Source organism: Tachypleus tridentatus, chromosome 1 (genome assembly GCF_004210375.1).
Source record: "Tachypleus tridentatus isolate NWPU-2018 chromosome 1, ASM421037v1, whole genome shotgun sequence".
Classification (NCBI taxonomy): Eukaryota; Metazoa; Arthropoda; class Merostomata; order Xiphosura; family Limulidae; genus Tachypleus; species Tachypleus tridentatus.
In genome coordinates, this window is record NC_134825.1 from 8,572,019 (window position 1) to 8,599,688 (window position 27,670).

Sequence of the window (27,670 nt, forward strand, 5' to 3'; positions counted from 1 at the left end):
CTTATCTTAATTTACCTACGCCGCGGAAACTCGAATTTTACACTCGCGTAACTGTAACTAAAACGTATGTTACCTACAAATATATGGATTTTTACTTGTCCATGTTACGTGCATCTTAATACATCAGTACTTTAAAATGAATCATGATAACCTAATTACGTTAATGTATTATAATATCAGTGTTTAATGTTACATTTTTCGTCACAGTGAAAATGAGATTTAGATTAGACAGTTATTTCAGAACAATATGATGGTAGTTGGTGTGTTTTCATTTATTCATTTATCTTTCTCGCTTTAAACCTTTCTCGAAACTTTGGGTACGCAGTTGTCACACAGGGATAACAGATGACAATATGGAAGTTGTGTTATCTGCAATTCCACAGTGATAATCCAGGATGCTTCAATACTAAACTCTGGTTTCGATACCCGCGGTGGCCATTGCAAAGACAGTTCATTGTGCAGTTTTTAAATTAATAACAAATAATTAGGTAGGAGCCTGGCACAGCCTGGTGGTTAAGTACTCAACTCGCAATATGTGGGTCGCGGGTTCGAATCTCGACAATAACATTCTTGCCCTTTCAACTGTGGGTTCGTTATAATACAAAAGTCATTCCTTATTATTCACTTATAAAGAGTAACCGAAGAGTTAGCGGTGCGTGCTACTGACAATTTGCCATTCCTCTACTCTGTCATTTGCAAATTACGTCTAATGCAGATAGCCCTCAAGTAGCTTTGTGTAAATACACTAGCATACATAAACACTTAGAAAAATACAGTTGTTGAGTGTCGTATCGTGTAAATTTAAATCTGCTATTTGTAAGATTTCACTGGAGTTACAAAACGAATAATGTAGATTGAGATATCCAGGAAATAAAACCATTGTAATAGTTCGGTCTTAAAATAAGTGTAGAATAGGTTATTATGAATATTAATAATATGTACTTGAATAAACTAACCATGTTCTAATATAATGTAACCGTATATAGTTTTGTATAATATGTTCTGTACAAGGACCACTGGTATATTGCTCGAATGACAATTATGTTAAACTGTGCAAGAGGTAATGGTATGGTTGTATTTAACGTAATGATCTGGCTGTGTTTAAAGTAATGTTATGGTTGTATTTAACGTAATGATCTGGCTGTGTTTGAAGTAGTGTTATGGTTGTATTTAACGTAATGATCTGGCTGTGTTTGAAGTAATGTTATGGTTGTATTTAACGTAATGATCTCGCTGTGTTTGAAGTAGTGTTATGGTTGTATTTAACGTAATGATCTGGCTGTGTTTGAAGTAATGTTATGGTTGTATTTAACGTAATGATCTCGTTATGTTTGAGGTAACGAAGTACTTGTGTTTACGGTAATGATCTGGCTGTGTTTGAGGTAATGAAGTACTTATGTTTAACGTAATGATATACTTGTGTTTAAGGTAATGATATAGCTGTGTTTAACGTAATGATATAGCTGTGTTTAACGTAATGATATAGGTGTGTTTAACGTAATGATATACTTGTGTTTAAGGTAATGATATAGCTGTGATTAACGTAATGAAGTACTTGTGTTTAAGGTAATGATATAGCTGTGTTTAACGTAATGATATACTTGTGTTTAAAGTAATGATATAGGTGTGTTTAACGTAATGATGTACTTGTGTTTAAGGTAATGATATAGCTGTGTTTAACGTAATGATGTACTTGTGTTTAAAGTAATGATATAGCTGTGTTTGGCGTAATGATGTACTTGTGTTTAAGGTAATGATATAGGTGTGTTTGACGTAATGATGTACTTGTGTTTAAGGTAATGATATAGCTGTGTTTGGCGTAATGATGTACTTGTGTTTAAGGTAATGATATAGGTGTGTTTGACGTAATGATGTACTTGTGTTCAAGGTAATGATATAGCTGTGTTTAACGTAATGATGTACTTGTGTTAAGGTAATGATATAGCTGTGTTTGACGTAATGATGTACTTGTGTTAGGTAATGATATAGCTGTGTTTGACGTAATGATGTACTTGTGTTTAAAGTAATGATATAGCTGTGTTTAACGTAATGATATACTTGTGTTTAAAGTAATGATATAGCTGTGTTTAACGTAATGATGTACTTGTGTTTAAAGTAATGATATAGCTGTGTTTGACGTAATGATGTACTTGTGTTTAAGGTAATGATATAGGTGTGTTTGACGTAATGATGTACTTGTGTTTAAGGTAATGATATAGCTGTGTTTAACGTAATGATGTACTTGTGTTAAGGTAATGATATAGCTGTGTTTGACGTAATGATGTACTTGTGTTAAGGTAATGATATAGCTGTGTTTGACGTAATGATGTACTTGTGTTTAAAGTAATGATATAGCTGTGTTTGACGTAATGATGTACTTGTGTTTAAGGTAATGATATAGGTGTGTTTGACGTAATGATGTACTTGTGTTTAACGTAATGATATAGCTGTGTTTAACGTAATGATATACTTGTGTTTAAGGTAATGATATAGCTGTGTTTAACGTAATGATATACTTGTGTTTAAAGTAATGATATAGGTGTGTTTAACGTAATGATGTACTTGTGTTTAAGGTAATGATATAGCTGTGTTTGACGTAATGATGTACTTGTGTTTAAGGTAATGATATAGGTGTGTTTGACGTAATGATGTACTTGTGTTTAAGGTAATGATATAGCTGTGTTTGACGTAATGATGTACTTGTGTTTAAGGTAATGATATAGCTGTGTTTAACGTAATGATGTACTTGTGTTAAGGTAATGATATAGCTGTGTTTGGCGTAATGATGTACTTGAGTTAAGGTAATGATATAGCTGTGTTTGACGTAATGATGTACTTGTGTTTAAGGTAATGATATAGGTGTGTTTGACTAATGATGTACTTGTATTTAAGGTAATGATATAGGTGTGTTTGACGTAATGATGTACTTGTGTTTAAGGTAATGATATAGGTGTGTTTGACGTAATGATGTACTTGTGTTTAAGGTAATGATATAGCTGTGTTTAACGTAATGATATAGCTGTGTTTAACGTAATGATATAGCTGTGTTTAAAGTAATGATATAGCTGTGTTTAACGTAATGATATACTTGTGTTTAAAGTAATGATATAGCTGTGTTTAACGTAATGATGTACTTGTGTTTAAAGTAATGATATAGCTGTGTTTGACGTAATGATGTACTTGTGTTTAAGGTAATGATATAGGTGTGTTTGACGTAATGATGTACTTGTGTTTAAGGTAATGATATAGCTGTGTTTAACGTAATGATGTACTTGTGTTAAGGTAATGATATAGCTGTGTTTGACGTAATGATGTACTTGTGTTAAGGTAATGATATAGCTGTGTTTGACGTAATGATGTACTTGTGTTTAAAGTAATGATATAGCTGTGTTTGACGTAATGATGTACTTGTGTTTAAGGTAATGATATAGGTGTGTTTGACGTAATGATGTACTTGTGTTTAACGTAATGATATAGCTGTGTTTAACGTAATGATATACTTGTGTTTAAGGTAATGATATAGCTGTGTTTAACGTAATGATATACTTGTGTTTAAAGTAATGATATAGGTGTGTTTAACGTAATGATGTACTTGTGTTTAAGGTAATGATATAGCTGTGTTTGACGTAATGATGTACTTGTGTTTAAGGTAATGATATAGGTGTGTTTGACGTAATGATGTACTTGTGTTTAAGGTAATGATATAGCTGTGTTTGACGTAATGATGTACTTGTGTTTAAGGTAATGATATAGCTGTGTTTAACGTAATGATGTACTTGTGTTAAGGTAATGATATAGCTGTGTTTGGCGTAATGATGTACTTGAGTTAAGGTAATGATATAGCTGTGTTTGACGTAATGATGTACTTGTGTTTAAGGTAATGATATAGGTGTGTTTGACTAATGATGTACTTGTATTTAAGGTAATGATATAGGTGTGTTTGACGTAATGATGTACTTGTGTTTAAGGTAATGATATAGGTGTGTTTGACGTAATGATGTACTTGTGTTTAAGGTAATGATATAGCTGTGTTTAACGTAATGATATAGCTGTGTTTAACGTAATGATATAGCTGTGTTTAACGTAATGATATAGGTGTGTTTAACGTAATGATATACTTGTGTTTAAGGTAATGATATAGCTGTGATTAACGTAATGAAGTACTTGTGTTTAAGGTAATGATATAGCTGTGTTTAACGTAATGATATACTTGTGTTTAAAGTAATGATATAGGTGTGTTTAACGTAATGATGTACTTGTGTTTAAGGTAATGATATAGCTGTGTTTAACGTAATGATGTACTTGTGTTTAAAGTAATGATATAGCTGTGTTTGGCGTAATGATGTACTTGTGTTTAAGGTAATGATATAGCTGTGTTTGACGTAATGATGTACTTGTGTTAGGTAATGATATAGCTGTGTTTGACGTAATGATGTACTTGTGTTTAAAGTAATGATATAGCTGTGTTTAACGTAATGATATACTTGTGTTTAAAGTAATGATATAGCTGTGTTTAACGTAATGATGTACTTGTGTTTAAAGTAATGATATAGCTGTGTTTGACGTAATGATGTACTTGTGTTTAAGGTAATGATATAGGTGTGTTTGACGTAATGATGTACTTGTGTTTAACGTAATGATATAGCAGTGTTTGACGTAATGATGTACTTGTGTTTAAGGTAATGATATAGGTGTGTTTGACGTAATGATGTACTTGTATTTAAGGTAATGATATAGGTGTGTTTGACGTAATGATGTACTTGTGTTTAAGGTAATGATATAGCTGTGTTTGACGTAATGATGTACTTGTGTTAAGGTAATGATATAGCTGTGTTTAACGTAATGATGTACTTGTGTTAAGGTAATGATATAGCTGTGTTTGACGTAATGATATAGTGAGTTAAGGTAATGATATAGCTGTGTTTGACGTAATGATGTACTTGTGTTTAAGGTAATGATATAGGTGTGTTTGACGTAATGATGTACTTGTATTTAAGGTAATGATATAGGTGTGTTTGACGTAATGATGTACTTGTGTTTAAGGTAATGATATAGGTGTGTTTGACGTAATGATGTACTTGTGTTTAAGGTAATGATATAGGTGTGTTTGACGTAATGATGTACTTGTGTTAAGGTAATGATATAGCTGTGTTTGACGTAATGATGTACTTGTGTTAAGGTAATGATATAGCTGTGTTTGACGTAATGATGTACTTGTGTTTAAGGTAATGATATAGGTGTGTTTGACGTAATGATGTACTTGTGTTTAAGGTAATGATATAGGTGTGTTTGACGTAATGATGTACTTGTGTTTAAGGTAATGATATAGGTGTGTTTAACGTAATGATGTACTTGTGTTTAAAGTAATGATATAGCTGTGTTTGACGTAATGATGTACTTGTGTTTAAGGTAATGATATAGCTGTGTTTGACGTAATGATGTACTTGTGTTTAAGGTAATGATATAGCTGTGTTTAACGTAATGATGTACTTGTGTTAAGGTAATGATATAGCTGTGTTTGACGTAATGATGTACTTGTGTTTAAAGTAATGATATAGCTGTGTTTGACGTAATGATGTACTTGTGTTTATGGTAATTATCGTGGTATTGTTCAATATAAGGTTTAATTTCTATATACTGAGTTTCCACTGACGTTCTTTATTTTATATTTATGACAAAATTGCTCTCTTACCGTTTCAGATTTAGCTTAATTATTATTTATATTCGTCAGACTGAATTGTTGTCCATTCTTTTAATTGTTGCTTGATATTTCCAGGCGGCATATGAACCAGATAAAGATGACCTTCATGAAAACGTCGTGTCATTAATTGAGACCATACAATATGAGACCCAGCGGATTATAACCTCGGACCCAGAGTTTAAACATGAACTACAAGATTCTGGAGCTACCTTATTGGTAGAATCCTTTAATGATACACACTTTGCACTTGTCTGTCAAGAACGTGGCTTTGTTGTAGATATCGACACAGATATATGTCGTAAGTCTTTTCCTGCTGTTCTATCCTTAACATGTCCCTTCTGGTCTAAAGGCTGTTTTGCCTAAAGTGTTTTCACATATTTGATTTTTTAAAGTACTGGTATGTTGAACCGTAAACTGCACATTATAAGACACATCGGTGAAGGGCAAAGTGTAATACCCTTGTGTGCCCTCTTTGTGGCACAGCGGTATGTCTGCCGACTCATGCCGCTAGAAACCGGGTTTCGATACCCGTGGTGGGTAGAGTACAGATAGCCCATTGTGTAGCTTTGTGTTTATTTCTAGCAAAAAAACAAAACTTTGTTCAGGTCCTCAATTTAGAAGTGATTACTCCACACATCTGTTACATTACAACAAAACTCAAACCTACTCGAAGGCCGTCACTAATTTAAAGTGGTAGACAATCAGCTATTTAACACCATCCACTGCTAACTACTGTTGAACTATAACGAATAACTGGATTGACCGTCACTATATGACGCCACCACAGGTGGAAGGACGAGCAAGTTTGTTGTCGGGACACCTCGAAAATATACAGTTTGATCAATAACTGTTTGTTTTATCTTTCTTTTAACTATCAAAGACGATTTTAAATTTCTTTCACGACTAAAATTAGTTTTAGTACACCATATTGTAAACATTTCAACACGTTCATGTGTACTCTCAATCTTCTGTTGTCTTTGTATAAATTTGATCAAGTAAAGACTGTTCCAGAAATTCCGTTTTAACTGAAATAGATCAGTTTCTGTCAGTTGAAACCCAAACTGCAGGTGATCATTGTGAGATTTTGGATACTTCGACAATTCAGCAAACAAAGTAAACTTTGAAATTTACTTTTCAGGGGTGCCGACGGGAAATACGAAGAGGATGGACAATGCAAACAATGTCCAGCAAACCACTATCAAGACCAGACTGGACAAATTCAATGTGAATCGTGTCCTCGTGGAACAATATCACACGCTGGTTCCCGAACTCGAGCAGACTGCAAAGGTAAACATTGTACCACCTCCTAATAATATCAAACATTGGTTCTTGATCTTGAACACAGTACAAAGGTAAACACTGTACCATATCCTAATAATATCAAACACTGGTTCTTGATCTTGAACACAGTACAAAGGTAAACATTGTACCACATCCTAATAATATCAAACACTGGTTCTTGATCTTGAACACAGTACAAAGGTAAATACTGTACCACATCCTAATAATATCAAACACTGGTTCTTGATCTTCAACACAGTACAAAGGTAAACACTGTACCACATCTAATAATATCAAACACTGGTTCTTGATCTTCAACACAGTACAAAGGTAAACACTGTACCATATCCTAATAATATCAAACACTGGTTCTTGATCTTGAACACAGTACAAAGGTAAACACTGTACCACATCCTAATAATATCAAACACTGGTTCTTGATCTTCAACACAGTACAAAGGTAAACATTGTACTATATCCTAATAATATCAAACACTGGTTCTTGATCTTCAACACAGTACAAAGGTAAACACTGTACCATATCCTAATAATATCAAACACTGGTTCTTGATCTTGAACACAGTACAAAGGTAAACATTGTACCACATCCTAATAATATCAAACACTGGTTCTTGATCTTGAACACAGTACAAAGGTAAACACTGTACCACATCCTAATAATATCAAACACTGGTTCTTGATCTTCAACACAGTACAAAGGTAAACACTGTACCATATCCTAATAATATCAAACACTGGTTCTTGATCTTGAACACAGTACAAAGGTAAACACTGTACCACATCCTAATAATATCAAACACTGGTTCTTGATCTTCAACACAGTACAAAGGTAAACATTGTACTATATCCTAATAATATCAAACACTGGTTCTTGATCTTGAACACAGTACAAAGGTAAACACTGTACCACATCCTAATAATATCAAACACTGGTTCTTGATCTTCAACACAGTACAAAGGTAAACACTGTACCATATCCTAATAATATCAAACACTGGTTCTTGATCTTGAACACAGTACAAAGGTAAACATTGTACCACATCCTAATAATATCAAACACTGGTTCTTGATCTTGAACACAGTACAAAGGTAAACACTGTACCACATCCTAATAATATCAAACACTGGTTCTTGATCTTCAACACAGTACAAAGGTAAACACTGTACCACATCCTAATAATATCAAACACTGGTTCTTGATCTTCAACACAGTACAAAGGTAAACATTGTACTATATCCTAATAATATCAAACACTGGTTCTTGATCTTCAACACAGTACAAAGGTAAACACTGTACCATATCCTAATAATATCAAACACTGGTTCTTGATCTTGAACACAGTACAAAGGTAAACACTGTACCACATCCTTATTATATCAAACACTGGTTCTTGATCTTCAACACAGTACAAAGGTAAACACTGTACCATATCCTAATAATATCAAACACTGGTTCTTGATCTTGAACACAGTACAAAGGTAAACATTGTACCACATCCTAATAATATCAAACACTGGTTCTTGATCTTGAACACAGTACAAAGGTAAACACTGTACCACATCCTAATAATATCAAACACTGGTTCTTGATCTTCAACACAGTACAAAGGTAAACACTGTACCACATCCTTATTATATCAAACACTGGTTCTTGATCTTCAACACAGTACAAAGGTAAACACTGTACCATATCCTAATAATATCAAACACTGGTTCTTGATCTTCAACACAGTACAAAGGTAAACACTGTACCATATCCTAATAATATCAAACACTGGTTCTTGATCTTGAACACAGTACAAAGGTAAACACTGTACCACATCCTAATAATATCAAACACTGGTTCTTGATCTTCAACACAGTACAAAGGTAAACACTGTACCACATCCTAATAATATCAAACACTGGTTCTTGATCTTCAACACAGTACAAGGTAAACATTGTACTATATCCTAATAATATCAAACACTGGTTCTTGATCTTGAACACAGTACAAAGGTAAACACTGTACCACATCCTAATAATATCAAACACTGGTTCTTGATCTTCAACACAGTACAAAGGTAAACATTGTACTATATCCTAATAATATCAAACACTGGTTCTTGATCTTCAACACAGTACAAAGGTAAACACTGTACCATATCCTAATAATATCAAACACTGGTTCTTGATCTTGAACACAGTACAAAGGTAAACACTGTACCATATCCTAATAATATCAAACACTGGTTCTTGATCTTGAACACAGTACAAAGGTAAACATTGTACCACATCCTAATAATATCAAACACTGGTTCTTGATCTTGAACACAGTACAAAGGTAAACACTGTACCACATCCTAATAATATCAAACACTGGTTCTTGATCTTCAACACAGTACAAAGGTAAACACTGTACCACATCCTTATTATATCAAACACTGGTTCTTGATCTTCAACACAGTACAAAGGTAAACACTGTACCATATCCTAATAATATCAAACACTGGTTCTTGATCTTCAACACAGTACAAAGGTAAACACTGTACCATATCCTAATAATATCAAACACTGGTTCTTGATCTTGAACACAGTACAAAGGTAAACACTGTACCACATCCTAATAATATCAAACACTGATTCTTGATCTTCAACACAGTACAAAGGTAAACACTGTACCACATCCTAATAATATCAAACACTGGTTCTTGATCTTCAACACAGTACAAAGGTAAACATTGTACTATATCCTAATAATATCAAACACTGGTTCTTGATCTTCAACACAGTACAAAGGTAAACACTGTACCATATCCTAATAATATCAAACACTGGTTCTTGATCTTGAACACAGTACAAAGGTAAACACTGTACCATATCCTAATAATATCAAACACTGGTTCTTGATCTTGAACACAGTACAAAGGTAAACATTGTACCACATCCTAATAATATCAAACACTGGTTCTTGATCTTGAACACAGTACAAAGGTAAACACTGTACCACATCCTAATAATATCAAACACTGGTTCTTGATCTTCAACACAGTACAAAGGTAAACACTGTACCACATCCTTATTATATCAAACACTGGTTCTTGATCTTCAACACAGTACAAAGGTAAACACTGTACCATATCCTAATAATATCAAACACTGGTTCTTGATCTTCAACACAGTACAAAGGTAAACACTGTACCATATCCTAATAATATCAAACACTGGTTCTTGATCTTCAACACAGTACAAAGGTAAACACTGTACCACATCCTAATAATATCAAACATTATTATCATGCTTTCTTGCAAACATGCACATTATTTTCCTATTTAAATAAGATAATCATTACATTATTGAAAAGTGTAACCAACTCGTTATAAGATGGGGCATATTCTGCCCACACCTGTGGGTAAATCAACACTAAAGTTAACCTATATTAGATATTTTTATCAACAGAGTTACCTTGTATGATACACATGCTTTAAGTTCGTATAGGAATTGTATATCCAAAATCGACCAGTACTTTATTCAGTAAAAACAAATAGAAAGGTTTCTAAACATTTTTACTCTTATAATTCGATAACATTCAGCAAGCTATGACCAACATAAGTCTCAATTAATGATATAAATAAGTTATAGAAAGAAGTAAAAGAACCCTATTTTCCTTTCTTAACTAAGCTATATTTCTTTAAGTTCATTAAATCTATTTAAATTTTTCGGAAATAAGTTAAATTCGTAAAACATTCAGCGAAAGGAGTGTAGTATATTGAATATTAAGAAAAAATTACTTATGTATGTTAATTATCTTATTTTATTCTTGTAATTAAAGCGCTATGTTTTAAATTTTTCTACCTGGTACTGAATATTAAGCCACTTGTTTGACTGTTGTACATAAAGCACTGTACCTGATTTTAAATGTTTCTACCTAGTACTGAATACTAAACCACTTAGTTGAGTATTGTTCTTAAAATACAATGTTCTTTTAACTCGTTCTACACTCTTCCATACATTAATAGGCTTAATTGTTTGTAATTCAAGCACGGTGTTTGTTTTCAGCTCTTTCTGCACAGTTTGTACATTAACATGTTGACTGCCAAGTATTTCAGCTGCTACAATACAACTCTAATGCTTCTTCATTTTGTAACTTTTTTCGTGACGCCATTTTGGATCAAAAGTGAAACAATATGTAAGTAGGTCAAATGTATGTATGGTGCTGACATCTAGCGTTGAAGTTAAGTATTATTGAGAACGTATTAACTCGTCCGTGGCACTGTGTTACCGATCGGCTTGGACGAGTTATCACGTCTTTGGCACTGAACAGGTTAAACTATTTAACAGATGTAGTTAAAACTTGGTGTCACTTTCTATCCAGTTCTTTAAACTGGATTTAAACTATACAATTGTTTTAGCTAAACGACCCTTGTTATTTTTTAGCTGTTTCTGTCAAGTCTCGACTAGCTTTACCAGGAGCTGTGAGAGAGCAGGCTTATAGAGATGCCTGTAAACCTAACCCTTGTCAAAATGATGGCTTTTGTATTCGTGTTGGAAGAGACAGCTATAGGTGCCAGTGTAGACACGGCTACAAAGGTAAGGTCAATGAGTAAGAACAATATGAAAAATATGAGTATAAAGGTAAGAACAGTGTTTGGTTATGGACTTTCAGTGAATGGGCTCATTGTGAAGTAAGTAAATTCATGTATACATGGTTGGAAAGGTAAAGCTACCTCCAGAAAGCTGTGTCACCCATAAGACACAATTATAAAATTACATACAACCGATTAGATATAGCCTAACTCATATAGATAAGGCTAGAAAACAGGCAGCTGTACGCAATTATGGCCAGATAATACTTCCAGTCATGTACATCCAAGGCCAACCTGCGAGTCTAGTTATGTACAACCAATGTCATTCTTCAAATCCAGTTATTTATAAACAGAAAAAGTATATCTAGATGCAAACAGGATCAGAATACAAGTCCAGCTACATGCAGTAAGGGTCCATGGGCAAATCTGGCCACATAGAGTCAGAGACAACCCACGTAAAGATAGGGCCAAAGTGTAACATACGTACAAGAAACACAATGAAAACTATATTCGTGTATACAGTTAAACCAAGCAGTTAATATGTATGTTTGTAAAGCTATAGGCTAAAGTAATGCCAGTGTCAAGCCACACTTCATAATTACCAACTAAAAGAGGAGAAAGCGTTGGAATTATGAAAATTATTAAATAATTCATACAGTTTCAAAATAAAACGAACAAATAACGGTGGCTCACATCACGTCAAATTAATGGATAGGTTAGCAAAATAAAACAAACAAGACGGTCAGTACAGAAGCAATTACAAAACAAAGTTGGTATTTAAGCACCCATGTATGGAACTTTGGACAAAATTCATTTTATAAAAATAATGCCTTTGAGGAAAATGCTAACAATAGGCTGGAACAAGTTAAATTTTAGCGGCAGAATGCGGAGCGTAACTTAGTGGAAAGAAGGCACAACCCACAACCCCTCACGTCCACAGTCTGACGCACTACCAATAGGTCAAGTTCTTTCAGTGTTTATTCCAAGTCCAAAACTATAAACATGAGATTATTGAAAATACTTTCAGTTAGGTAGATCCACCATTAATTTTATAACTTACATTTGATGTATTTTTTAACACTTACGTTTTGAAGAAGGTATTTCTGATTAAATAGATAATGGATTCTTATTTCAAGCAAGGTAACAGCTGACAACGTGATTAAGTTATATAATCTATGGAAGTCAGTTGTATTAAATGTTGATTACAAATATTTTATTTTTCTTTCTTATTAGCTAAAACTTATTGCTTATAATTACCATGACTGGAAATCAATATTTGATCTCATATTTGGCGATTTTATACGTAATGTTACAGTATGGTTCTCTGAGACTTGTATGCTGTATGAAAGAAACTGGATTCTTAGACATGTTTACGTTGGTTGAGTATATTATGTTAAACTACTTTGAATATGCAAATCAGAAAATCACGTGACAACCACTATTTGCGTAAAGTCGCAGCTGAACAGGATGTATCAGAACTACAATTTGTAGCAACCCTCTCTGAAGCAAAATATTGATACACTCAGATGATACAGAAATGCTCTAATTGGAGATTCACAATGTTACTTAATATCATTCGAAAACAAAGGATCATGGATCCACCTGGAACACCCTGACCATTCAGAAATTTGCAGTAAACTGAACTTCATCTGTGGTATGCAAAACAGAGCATCTTGTAACAGGTGAGAATACAAACATACAAAGGTCAGTGGTAAAAGCCATTCACATGTGCCACGACAAAGAAATCCTAACTGTAGAAATTGTATGAACGACGTTTAATCAGAGATAAGTTGCAGCACATTGTGACAAACCCCGAAACGTACGTGTATCTTCATAACTATAACAAGACTCGTGTAACCACTGGACGAAAACACCTTCAAAGTGGTACACGGTGTGTAACGCAACTTGTTTTATTCAATGATTTATCATCGTCACTGGATACTGCGTCTCGAACGTGGATAAAAAGTCAAAGTGATCTTAGACCAACGTTCATGATCTTTTGAAGTAAGTTTATACCTCACAAAAATATCGGTTTTGTACAATTAAGAGACCAACAGGATACAGGTTCACCAAGATAAGGCTTTCAATCAAACGTCTCATACTTGCAACAGCGACAGAATAAAATAGTTGCTCGCGTTGGATTTTTCGTTACTATTGAATTCAATGCTGGAAAACTGTTGTTCTTGTACACTGGGTGAATTATGGAAACCATGCAGGTTGGAGTGGCGTGATTTAAATAATAGCTACGTTTCAGGACTATTGCCAATATATACAGTCGTCAGACAAAGCATGACCGGACGTGAAAATATAAGCTACAAGATTGTAATGATGTTCCAAAGTCATTTTATTATAACAAACTCAGCCTCTATATAAGGATTAAGTGATGTTCCGAAGTCATTTTATTATAACAAACTCAGCCTCTACATAATAATTAAGTGATGTTCCAAAGTCATTTTATTATAACAAACTCAGCCTCTATATAATAATTAAGTGATGTTCCAAAGTCATTTTATTATAACAAACTCAGCCTCTACATAATGATTAAGTGATGTTCCAAAGTCATTTTATTATAACAAACTCAGCCTCTACATAATAATTAAGTGATGTTCCAAAGTCATTTTATTATAACAAACTCAGCCTCTATATAATAATTAAGTGATGTTCCAAAGTCATTTTATTATAACAAACTCAGCCTCCATGTAATGATTAAGTGATGTTCCAAAGTCATTTTATTATAACAAACTCAGCCTCTATATAATGATTAAATGATGTTCCAAAGTCATTTTATTATAACAAACTCAGCCTCTATATAATAATTAAGTGATGTTGCAAAGTCATTTTATTATAACAAACTCAGCCTCTATATAATGATTAAGTGATGTTCCAAAGTCATTTTATTATAACAAACTCAGCCTCTATATAATGATTAAATGATGTTCCAAAGTCATTTTATTATAACAAACTCAGCCTCTATATAATAATTAAGTGATGTTGCAAAGTCATTTTATTATAACAAACTCAGCCTCTATATAATAATTAAGTGATGTTCCAAAGTCATTTTATTATAACAAACTCAGCCTCTGAATAATGATTAAGTGATGTTACAAAGACATTTTATCATAACAAACTCAGCCTCTATATAATAATTAAGTGATGTTCCAAAGTCATTTTATTATAACAAACTCAGTCTCTGAATAATGATTAAGTGATGTTACAAAGTCATTTTATTATAACAAACTCAGCCTCTATATAATAATTAAGTGATGTTCCAAAGTCATTTTATAATAACAAACTCAGCCTCTATGTAATGATTAAGTGATGTTGCAAAGTCATTTTATTATAACAAACTCAGCCTCTATATAATGATTAAGTGATGTTCCAAAGTCATTTTATTATAACAAACACAGCCTCTACATAATAATTAAGTGATGTTCCAAAGTCATTTTATTATAACAAACTCAGCCTCTATATAATAATTAAGTGATGTTCCAAAGTCATTTTATTATAACAAACTCAGCCTCTATATAATGATTAAGTGATGTTCCAAAGTCATTTTATTATAACAAACTCAGCCTCTACATAATAATTAAGTGATGTTCCAAAGTCATTTTATTATAACAAACTCAGCCTCTATATAATAATTAAGTGATGTTCCAAAGTCATTTTATTATAACAAACTCAGCCTCTGAATAATGATTAAGTGATGTTACAAAGACATTTTATCATAACAAACTCAGCCTCTATATAATAATTAAGTGATGTTCCAAAGTCATTTTATTATAACAAACTCAGTCTCTGAATAATGATTAAGTGATGTTACAAAGTCATTTTATTATAACAAACTCAGCCTCTATATAATAATTAAGTGATGTTTCAAAGTCATTTTATCATAACAAACTCAGTCTCTATATAATGATTAAGTGATGTTCCAAAGTCATTTTATTATAACAAACTCAGCCTCTATATAATGATTAAGTGATGTTCCAAAGTCATTTTATTATAACAAACTCAGCCTCTATATAATGATTAAGTGATATTCCAAAGTCATTTTATTATAACAAACTCAGCCTCTATATAATGATTAAGTGATGTTCCAAAGTCATTTTATTATAACAAACTCAGCCTCCATGTAATGATTAAGTGATGTTGCAAAGTCATTTTATTATAACAAACTCAGCCTCTACATAATGATTAAGTGATGTTCCAAAGTCATTTTATTATAACAAACTCAGCCTCTATATAATGATTAAGTGATGTTCCAAAGTCATTTTATTATAACAAACTCACCCTCTATATAATGATTAAGTGATGTTCCAAAGTCATTTTATTATAACAAACTCAGCCTCTATATAATGATTAAGTGATGTTCCAAAGTCATTTTATTATAACAAACTCAGCCTCTATATAATGGTTAAGTGATGTTCCAAAGTCATTTTATTATAACAAACTCAGCCTCTATATAATGATTAAGTTCTTGTATTTGTAAAATGTTACATTGTATCGCTGTGATACCAGTGAACAAAGAATCGTGCAAACTTTAATCCAAAATTATTTTCTTTCTTAAAATTCAACTGTCAATGGTGTGTGTGAGGTACATCTTTAATTATGTATTAAAATAATCTCACGTAGGTCGTGAGTGTCAGGTGCCTTATTGTCCAGAAAGGTTCTGCTACAATGGAGGTTCTTGCAGTCTCTACTTTACCGGTGTTCTTGGTTGCATGTGTCCACCAGAATTTACTGGATTTCACTGTGAAAACAGAATAGGTAAGATCCATGTAATTCATCTTAACAAACTAATGTTTAGAATGAGGACCAGTATATATCTAAATATGTTTGATATTTCTACTTTACTAAAGCCAGGTGACAACATTTCTCTTTTCGAATATACATGCGTTGAGTTAATTCGCCTGTTTTTGTTGATTTCAATAGTATTCCCCAAATGTTTATACACAGTTCTTTGTAAATAAAGCCCAATTAAACATATCTCATCTAAGAGACACTATAATTTTAAATGTTTACAGTGACTCATCTGTATGTGAACTCTAACATCAGAGAAGAAATATACTAATTTCATTCTTCTATTTTTTTAGAAATTGATCCATGTTTACACAACAAATGTCAGAACAAGGGAAGATGCATCCCTCTTAAGAAGGATTACACGTGTGCTTGTTCTTCTCGATATACAGGTAATTAATTACCTTCTCATTACCATTCATTGTTTCTCCTTCTCAAAATAAAGTATTCAAGAAAAATTGTAATATTTGGAGAGAATATCAACAATAGTAATATTTGATTTTATAGGATAGAATATCACCAATTGTAATATTTGGTGTTATAGAATAGAATATCAACAATAGTAATATTTGGAGTGATAGGAAAGAATATCAACAATTGTAATATTTGGTTTTATAGGATAGAATATCACCAATTGTAATATTTGGTGTTATAGAATAGAATATCAACAATAGTAATATTTGGAGTGATAGGAAAGAATATCAACAATTGTAATATTTGGTTTGATAGGATAGAATATCAAGAATTGTAATGTTTGGTGTTATAGGACAGAATATCAACAATTGTAATATTTGGTTTTATAGGATAGAATATCACCAATTGTAATATTTGGTGTTATAGAATAGAATATCAACAATAGTAATATTTGGAGTGATAGGAAAGAATATCAACAATTGTAATATTTGGTTTGATAGGATAGAATATCAAGAATTGTAATGTTTGGTGTTATAGGACAGAATATCAACAATTGTAATATTTGGTTTTATAGGATAGAATATCAACAATATTAATATTTGGTTTTATGGGATAGAATATCAACAATTGTAATATTTGGTGTTACATAATAGAATATCAACAATAGTAATATTTGGTGTGATAGGAAAGAATATCAACAGTAGTAATATTTGGTGTTGTAGAATAGAATATCAACAATTGTAATATTTGGCTTTATAGGATAGAATATCAACAATTGTAATATTTGGTTTGATATGATAGAATATCAACAATTGTAATATTTGGTTTGATATGATAGAATATCAACAATTGTAATATTTGGTTTTATGGGATAGATTATCAACAATAGTAATATTTGGTCTTGTAGAACAGAATATCAACAGTAGTGATACTTGGTGTGATAGGATAGAATATCAACAATAGTAATATTTGGTGTGATAGGAAAGAATATGAACAATTGTAATATTTGGTTTGATAGGATAGAATATCAACAATTGTAATGTTTGGTGTAATAGGACAGAATATCAACAATTGTAATGTTTGGTGTAATAGGACAGAATATGAACAATTGTAATATTTGGTGTTATAGGATACAATATCAACAAAAATAATATTTGGTGTGATAGGATAGAATATCAACAATTGTAATATTTTGTGTTATAGGATAGAATATCAACATTAGTAATATTTGGTGTGATGGGATAGATTATCAGCAATAGTAATATTTGGTGTTGTAGAATAGAATATCAACAATTGTAATATTTGGCTTTATAGAATAGAATATCAACAATAGTAATATTTGGTGTAATAGGATAGAATATCAACAATAGTAATATTTGGTGTTGTAGAATAGAATATCAACAATTGTAATATTTGGTGTTACAGAATAGAATATCAACAGTAGTAATATTTGGCTTTATAGAATAGAATATCAACAATAGTAATATTTGGCTTTATAGAATAGAATATAAACAATTGTAATATTTGGTTTTATAGGATAGAATATCAACAATTGTAATATTTGGTTTTATAGGATAGAATTTCAACAATTGTTATATTTGGTTTTATAGGATAGAATTTCAACAATTATAATATTTGGTTTTATAGGATAGAATATCAAGAATTGTAATATTTGGTTTTATAGGATAGAATATCAAGAATTGTAATATTTGGTTTTATAGGATAGAATATCAACAATAGTAATATTTGGCTTTATAGAATAGAATATCAACAATTGTAATATTTGGTTTTATAGGATAGAATATCAACAATTGTAATATTTGGTTTTATAGGATAGAATTTCAACAATTGTTATATTTGGTTTTATAGGATAGAATTTCAGCAATTATAATATTTGGTTTTATAGGATAGAATATCAAGAATTGTAATATTTGGTTTTATAGGATAGAATATCAACAATTGTAATATTTGGTTTTATAGGATAGAATTTCAACAATTGTTATATTTGGTTTTATAGGATAGAATTTCAACAATTATAATATTTGGTTTTATAGGATAGAATATCAAGAATTGTAATATTTGGTTTTATAGGATAGAATATCAAGAATTGTAATATTTGGTGTGATGGGATAGTCTATCTTGAATGAAGTGTGATTCAACTGAAAAATTTTAATTTTCCATTAGCTATACAGTGATTACAGGGATATTTTTTAAAAGAAAAACTGAACATGAAAGAAGGCAGAGAAAACAACAACAATGAAACTTAGTTGGTAAAAACAAAAGTTTGAAAAAACCTTCATTACATCAGTCAATAAAAATGGTCTTTTCATTCTTATGGTTTTGTTTTCTTATGATATTCACTCGTTGCTTCATCAGTGGCTTAACGGAAACTATGAGAACTTATAATGTTAAAAATGTGGTTTCAGTACCCATTGTAAAAATAGCATAAAGTGCTTATTGCTTAGCTTTGTGCTCAACAACAAAGAAATCTCCACCCTTTATCTGTTATTTGTTAAAGTTATTTTAATTAAGATATCAAAACTTATCATGTGCCCCTATCGGCTCAGAGATGAATCTGAAGGCCTAAAACGCTAAAAACCAAATTGCAAACATTGTTTTTAACTTATATTTTATATTTTACCAACTTGACTTTAATACACTTCAGCCATTTGTCATCTTTCCTAGCCTTTCTTAGTATGATTTTCAAATGTAGTTATAACATCTTTCTGTTAACAAAGAGTTTATAACTTTATCATACAGGTCTTTATTGCCAGTATCGCCAGTGTAGGAAGCTGTACCGACAGTTTTACTGTCTGAATGGAGGAACTTGTGGCATCAGAACAAACCACCATCGGTCTGCCGTGTGTACGTGTCCTCCTGGATATAGTGGAAAAAGATGCGAAAATATCGAAGGTAAATCTTCTTCGTAGATTACTGTTTTAAGATTTGTAATATATGGAGGATTAGATAATATTTGTTTCTTTGAAAAGGGGTATTATTTTTTAATATTTTTCGTTCTGTTGCATAGAATATAATTTGCCATAGTTGATGACTTTAAAATATGTGTAACTGAACCTCATAATTACTGACTGTACGTTTGTTTTTCAATTCCGCGGAAAGCTACATGAAGACTATCTGCGCTAACCATTCCTAACTGAGCAGTGTAAGACTTGAGGGATGGCAGCTAGCCATCACCACCCACCGCCAACTCTTGCGCTACTATTTTACCAACGAATAGTGGGATTGACCGTTACATTATAACACCCCCACGGCTGAAAGGGCGACCATGTTTGATGCGACGGGGATTCGAACCCGCGACTCCCTGATTACGAGACGATAGCCTTAACCACCTGGACATGCCAGGCCCTTTCATTAGTTAATTGCACCAAACAAGTCTGACGGAGTTTCTTTGTACACTAACAGCACAATACCAGATGAGCTAGCCCAAGATATGGTGATTTGTTTTACATAAGCACAGCTGTAACAGACCAGCTAAGTCTACAGATCTTGTTTTGTTGTACAATAAAAACAGCAATAGTAGACCAGCTAGGTTTACAGATGTGTTGTTGTAAATAAAAACTGCAATAGTAGACCAGCTAGATCTACAGATGTTTTGTTTTAAATAAAATCTGCAACAGTAGACCAGCTAGGTGTACAGATGCTGCTTTATTGTAAATAAAAACTGCAATAGTAAAACAGCTAGGTTTACAGATGTTTTGTTGTAAATAAAAACTGCATTAGTAGACCAGCTAGGTTTACAGATGTTTTGTTGTAAATAAAAACTTCAATAGTAGACCAGCTAGGTCTACAAATGCTGCTTTGTTGTACAAAGAAAATAGCAGTACAAAACCAGTTAGATCGATGGACGTGGGTCGTTTGTAAAGCCATCAGGTTTTTCAATGTACTATATGTATTACGTTGTTATACTCACATCAATGAATCCATATTTACCTATACATTCTACCACAACAAGAACCCTTGTGTTGCTGCCTTTTCTATTTGCCTTTACTCATAGTTACTCATAAAGGGTAGAATTCCTAAAACTCGTATTATTCGGTGACGAGTGGTTAAACGAGTGAGATATTTAACATCATATTTGCTCAGTGTATGTAATATGTGATGCCTCATTTCGTCTTTAATCACACACAGCAAACTGATAAGATTTCTATAATTATTTTCAGCTGATCACCTAAAGGTTTTAGCTCATGTTACCAACAAATAATGTTAGGTCATCCCTTAAGCAATGTCCGATTTGAGGTTCAAAAAATGAGAAAGGATTTCAAAGGCTTTTAATGTTATTTAATCAATAATGTATATTCGATTATTAATAATTACTTCCTGCCAACGATTCACAAGCTTCTGAATGTCACTTGTATAAAATTATTGTGGTTTGAAGGAAAATAATGTTGGAAGAGTAGTGTTGACATCTTCATGTGTTCCAAGCTCTTTTCCATCAAAATAGTTCTACAAACTTCTGAATAGATGATAATCATATGGGACAAGGTCTGGAGATTAAGGAAGATGTGAAAGTTTTTCCCAATCTAGCTCTTCAATATTTGCATATTTCATCCTTGCTGTATGGGGCCATGCATTATTCTGGTGTAACACAACACCTTTACAATTGATCAAAGCAGGACTATTTTCTTTCAGTTCATCGTTCAAGTGCTCTAACTGTTGAAAAAAGAAGTCTGATGTAATCATTACACTGAGTGGCAGCAACTAAAAGTAGATCACACCAACAATATCCCAGCAAACGCTCAACAAGACTTTCCTAAAGGGGGGGTCCATTTTGGGCTGTGCTTTAGCCAATGTACAGTCATGTGAAAAGTTAAGACACCCTATGAAAGCCTGTGTAATTTTGTAACATTTTTGGATATATAGATATTTAATCTCAATTTTAACAATACTGAGAGATCATAGGAATATAACTAAACAATTAAAACTGAAGAAAAGACTTTTCAAGATCTTCTGTAAATGTCATGCTACAAAAATGCATATTCTAACTGAGGAAAAAGTTAGGACACCCTACCCCCTAATAGTTAGTGTTATCCCATTTGGCTCAAATAACTGCAGTGAGACGCTTCTTGTAGCCATCTACCAGTCTCTGACATTGGTCTGAAGAAAGTTAACCCCACTCCTCAATGCAGAATTCTTTCAGCTGTGAGATGTATGAGGGATTTTTTGCATGTACAGCCCATTTCAAGTCACCCCACCTTATCTCAATGGGATTTAGATTTGGGCGTTGACTTGGCTATTCCAGGACTCTCCATTACTTAGTTTTTCAGCCAGCCCTTGGTGGATTTACTGGTATGTTTTTGGTTATTGTCGTGTTGCAGGGTCCAGTTCCGCTTCAGCTTTAATTTTCTTACAGATGGTCTCACGTGATCCTCAAGTACCCTCTGATACATTGTAGAATTCATGGTGGATTCTATGATTGTAAGCTGTCCAGGTCCTGCTGCAGCAAAGCAGCCCCAAACCATGACACTTCTACCTCCATGCTTCACAGTTGGTATGGGGTTCTTTTCCTGGAATGCTTATTTGGTTTATGCCAAACATGTCCTCTGTTCTGGTGTCCATATAATTTAAATCTGGACTCATTTGTCCAAAGAACATTATTCCAGAAGTCGTGGTCTTTGTATACATTCTCTCTGGCAAACTTCAGTCTGGCCTTGATGTTTCTCTTAGAGAGCGAAGGTTTCCTCCTTGCATGCCTCCCATGCAAGTTAAACTTGTGCAGTCTCTTTCTGATTGTAGAGGCATGCACTTTCACATCAGCAGTAGCCAGAGCCTGCTGTAGGTCCCGTGATGACATGTTAGGGCATTTGGAGACCTCTTTTAGCATCTTGCGGTCTGCTCTCGGGGTGAACTTGCTTGGGTGATCAGACCTGGGCATGTTGGCAGTTGTTTTGAAAGCCCTCCACTTGTTGACTATTTTCCAGACAGTGGAATGACCGATTTCAAAATCTTTTGGAATCTTTTTAAATCCCTCACCAGACTCATAAGCTGCTACAATTTTCTTTCTGAAGGCCTCAGACAGCTCTTTTGCTCTCACCATGGTGCTAACTCTCACTTCAACAGTCAGGAGCACACCAAACTAAATGTCTGAGGTTTAAATAGGACAACCCTCATTCAAAATGCTGAGTAACGATCTTCTAATCATGTGCACCTGGTGTGATACACCATTGTGTGAGTTGAGCCATTTTAAGTGGAAATAAATGTGGGGGTGTCCTAACTTTTTCCTCAGTTAGAATATGCATTTTTGTAGAATTACATTTACAGAAGATCTTGAAAATTTTTTTCTTCAGTTTTAATTGTTTAGTTATATTCCTATAATCTCTCAGTATTGTTGAAATTGATATTAAATATCTATATATCCAAAAATGTTACAAAAATACACAGGCTTTCATAGGGTGCCCTAACTTTTTCACATGACTGTACCTGCACTGAACCATTGTCTGCAGCGCTTAATATTTTTTAGACAGGTTAGTGACATTCACGACAGTGTAGAAAAGTGCAAAAGTGCAAAAAAGAACCTCATACCAACTGTGAAGCATGGAGGTGGAAGTGTCATGGTTTGGGGCTGCTTTGCTGCAGCAGGACCTGGACAGTTCACAATCATGGAATCCACCATGAATTCTACCATGTATCAGAGGGTGCTTGAGGATCATGTGAGACCATCTGTAAGAAAATTAAAGCTGAAGCGGAACTGGACCCTGCAACACGACAATAACCAAAAACATACCAGTAAATCCACCAAGGACTGGCTGAAAACTAAGAAATGGAGAGTCCTGGAATGGCCGAGTCAAAGCCCAGATCTTAATCCCATTGAGATGCTGTGGGGTGACTTGAAACGGGCTGTACATGCAAGAAACCCCTCAAACATCTCACAGCTGAAAGAATTCTGCATTGAGGGGTGGGGCAAACTTTCTTCAGACCGATGTCAGAGACTGGTAGATGGCTACAAGAAGCGTCTCACTGCAGTTATTTGAGCCAAATGGGATAACACTAACTATTAGGGGGTAGGGTGTCCTAACTTTTTCCTCAGTTAGAATATGCAATTTTGTAGAATTACATTTACAGAAGATCTTGAAAAGTCTTTTCTTCAGTTTTACTTGCTTTGTTATATTCCTATAATCTCTCAGTATTGTTGAAATTGATATTAAATATCTATATATCCAAAAATGTTACAAAAATACACAGGCTTTCATAGGGTGCCCTAACTTTTTCACATGACTGTACCTGCACTGAACCATTGTCTGCAGCGCTTAATATTTTTTAGACAGGTTAGTGACGTTCACGACAGTGTAGAAAAGTGCAAATGTCCACTCTTGCTCTAAGGTTGGCTTCTGTCAAACCACGAAGGACCCATTTCCTAAGTTTTGGCACCTTTCCAAGCTGTTGCAGATTACAGTGAACTGTTGAATGGGTTGAATTAAGCTTCTGTACTAGTTCTTTAATTGCTACAACACAATGTTCATCAAATGCAGCCAGCATCAAGTCAACTAAACTCAACAGGATGGCCAAAACATGCCACATTACTTAAGCTGTAGTCACCTGATCTGAACTTCTGATACCAGCTTTGACATTATCTTTTACTGAGAGACTCTGCATCATAAACACCTTGAATGTTTCATGTTGTTTCTACTGCACTATTGCCTTTTTTAATCTCATAAAGCATTATATGTCTAATGTGCTCCTCAGTCACATCCATCTTCATAAGGGTTTATTTGATTATTTATCTGAAAAAGTGGAGTTGGGTTAGTTTCTTTTATTTCTCTGAACATTTTGATATACGTCCTACTACCTACTTTAGTCATTAAAGCCTTCTACAAAGACAGAAATAAATTTTCGTACATTACTTATGGGATGACCTGATACATTAATATCATGAGATATAAAATTCCAGATGATTGTGTGAAAATACAAACTAAATAATCTCTCTGTAGATGAATATTTTCGTGCGAATTTTCCTTTGTTCTAGAATATTTCTGCGTGGCTACATAAGGAGTTGTTTTCACATGTTTTAAACCACTGTTAGGACTAAATTGTTTTTCCAATCTGTAGATAGTTTATCATCTCACATCACTCAACGAACGTACAAGCGGTGAAGATGTTGTAGAAGTATTCATGGGTAAGTTTAATAAATGTTTTTAAAGACAAGTTTGTTTGTCTCGATTTTGAATTTTGCGTAAAGCTACACGAGGGCTATCTGTGCTAGCCGTTCCTAATTTAGCAGTGTAAGACTAGAGGGAAGGCAGCTAGTCATTACCACCCACCGTTAACTCTTGGGCTATTCTTTTACCAACAACTAGTGGGATTGACCGTAACAATAACGCCCCTAGAGCTGAAAAGGCGAGCATGTTTGATATGACAGAAATCCGATTACGAGTCGAGCGCCTTAACCACCTGGCCATGCCAGGCCTTAGAGACAAGTATCAGCGTCTATATATTGTTCAGAGTTAGTTTATTTGTAAAATTAAAGTATTAGTGTCAGGTAGGTGTAAACACACAATAGTAGTAATACTTTAGTGGGTGATTGTTGTTTGTTATGAAGCACAAAAGGCTATCTGTGCTCTGCCCATCAGAAGTATCGAAAGCCGAATTTTAGTTTTAAGTCCGCAGACATAACGCTGTGTCACTAGAAACTTAGTGGGTGATTCATCTGCAGTATCGAATCTCTTTTTCAAGAAATGCAAAGACTTAGAAGAAAATTGTTCGAGATAATTGGGCACTTTTTCGCAGACGCTGTTTTGGTTGTACAGTAGAAACAACGACACCTGACCAGCCAAGATTTATTGTACAACTTGGTTTCGTGTAGATGGAGTTTTGTCGTGTAATAAGACCAACAACAAGAGGCCTTGTAAGATATTTTTCTCCAGACTGCACGACAGAACTGACTTTCCGTTCTTTATTATTCAGAAAAGAAAAAAAAAATCTCTAAAATATTGTTTAGATCTCTTCTGTAAGAGTAATAATATTACACGGCAATAATAGTAGCAAAAAACACAGAACAAAAAATGTCTGTTGTCTTTAATCTCAATAACAAAAAATAAAAACTGTCCACCTTTACTCTTAACTGTAGCAAACATGTTAGACCGATATCTAACGTGACTTTTTGTGTAGGCGTGCACAAAAATTGTTAAAAACTGATAAGTTTTTTTGTTCAATAACTTTGCACGTGACCTGTACTCGGGCCAAATTTGACATCGAATTGGAGGTTGCGAAGATCTATCAGTATACAAAATTTGAAAAAAAAAAGTTTAAAAGTTAAATAAGTTTTTCTATCAAATAAATTTTCCCTACTTTTTGGTGCGTAGAAAAAAAATCAAAATTGAAAATATCTCGTGTATTTCTTAACGGATTGCCTCGAAACTTGGCATATAAAGTAAGGGCCCAGAAAAACACATCCAGTGAAAGTTTGGATTACCTCAGTCCGAGCTACAGAAAGTGAATTATCGGTAATAACACACAGTGCCCCCTACAGGTTGTTTTGGCCACACGACTGCAGTGTGTCACTCTTATTTTCAGTCTCTAGTATGTATTAATACATCTAAATTTAAGTAATATTTCTTATATTCTTTTTAATGTTGTTTCAGTAGTTTCTACCGGAGGAGATTTTCTGGAAATGTTTATAGAAACCACTGAGGAACTAAAAAGCACATTTGAAAACCTCAGGGACTCAACATAGTCAGAAAACCATAGTTGTTGTTATAACCATGAACATTGTTAGACAGTACATTACGACCGTGGAGCTTCTCTCAAAGTGAATTATCGTTTTTGTTTCTTTTTCTTTAACCTTGCAATTTATGCAATATTACTTGGTATCAAATTTAGGAATCAAACTACTTACTTTAGTTATCGTTGTGTAAATGCACGGAGGACGTTGTCGAATAGGTTACCAAATAATTGTCTGGAATTCGTTACACATCTGTTGCGATTTCGAGATCGAATGTAACAGCTATGCTGTCCTAATTGTAAAGTTTTATTGAACCGAATTACTCACGTCCTCGTGTTTATGATGCTAATCAGAAGAGAACATTGTCCAGTAAATACAATATTCCGCTTCCAAAGTTTTAAACAAACCTTATTTTTCATCCGTTCGATTTTAAGTTTTTCGTTTGTTTATTGAACAACAATTAGATCTTCAGACATGAAAACAGATCTGGTATTTTGTAAAGGCAGTTTTGTAAATAAAATGCTTATTTCAGTTACAGTATGTGTAATTATTATTTAACACAATGATAACAAAATTCTAATTAAAACGTGGTAATTCAACTTTACCACCATATTACCTAAGCCTATAAGGTAATTAAAAAGCAATTTCAAGAAACCAGTGCTACGGCTAAACACGTGATGTCTAAATTGTTTCCTTATTCGTTCCAAAATATACTCTGACATATTTTGTTATTTTAGTCCCTGTGTTGCAGGTTGTAACGTAGAAGTAACGAATCTGTTTTTGTTTAACACACAAATAAATGGTTGACATACATATATTTCGAACAAACAGTTATAGACTTCTCGATTTGTGAATATATAACTAAACATTTCTGGTTTTCGAAGCTCTTACATGGTTTATCTTTTCTTTAATGAGAAGTCCAAAATGAACAGAATTTCCAACACGTATTAGGGTTAATGTGAGGTTTGCAAAAAAGCTTGCATCAATTGCATCTTTCTAGCCGAAGAATAATTTAAGTAAATTTTGATAATTCACTAACAGTTTTGATGAAGAAAAAAAGTATTTTAAAAAGAAAATGCGTATTCTAAAGTGAAATTTAAATGAGAAATTTCTATCTATCACTTTAAAGAATAAAAAACAGCAAGGCTATGACCTTAGGTGTTAAATAAAATATTTTGTAAATATTAAACAGAAGTTTTCGCTTATCAGAAATAAAAA

At 33.2% G+C, this 27,670-nt stretch overlaps 2 protein-coding genes across 2 annotated transcripts in view; both read left to right on the plus strand.

The window, feature by feature from the left end:
- Positions 1 to 6,079, plus strand: part of LOC143223690 (sushi, von Willebrand factor type A, EGF and pentraxin domain-containing protein 1-like) — a 127,354-nt gene extending 121,275 nt beyond the window's left edge. Inside the window, exon 49 of the mRNA XM_076452029.1 lies at positions 5,777 to 6,079. Coding sequence (XP_076308144.1) covers positions 5,777 to 6,064 — 288 coding nt within the window. The 3' untranslated portion in view covers positions 6,065 to 6,079. The remainder of the gene's footprint in view (positions 1 to 5,776) is intronic.
- A 394-nt stretch (positions 6,080 to 6,473) lies between these two features.
- On the plus strand, positions 6,474 to 26,985 carry LOC143223743 (protein lin-12-like). Its single transcript, XM_076452162.1, has 8 exons — positions 6,474 to 6,535; positions 6,840 to 6,988; positions 11,420 to 11,572; positions 16,198 to 16,332; positions 16,659 to 16,754; positions 19,537 to 19,689; positions 24,841 to 24,907; positions 26,373 to 26,985. Exons 1-7 carry the CDS (start codon positions 6,474 to 6,476, stop codon positions 24,882 to 24,884), a joined length of 792 nt encoding a protein of 263 aa, XP_076308277.1. The 3' UTR covers positions 24,885 to 24,907; positions 26,373 to 26,985.
- Positions 26,986 to 27,670: the final 685 nt, after the last annotated feature.

What these genes read in the sequence shown, in the direction of transcription:
- LOC143223743 (XM_076452162.1), top strand. Translation starts at nt 6,474, where the DNA reads ATGACGCCACCACAGGTGGAAGGACGAGCAAGTTTGTTGTCGGGACAC. An exon ending in TTGTTCTTCTCGATATACAG is followed by an intron (nt 16,755 to 19,536) that starts GTAATTAATTAC and finishes TTTATCATACAG; the next exon opens with GTCTTTATTGCCAGTATCGC. An exon ending in AAGATGCGAAAATATCGAAG is followed by an intron (nt 19,690 to 24,840) that starts GTAAATCTTCTT and finishes TCCAATCTGTAG; the next exon opens with ATAGTTTATCATCTCACATC.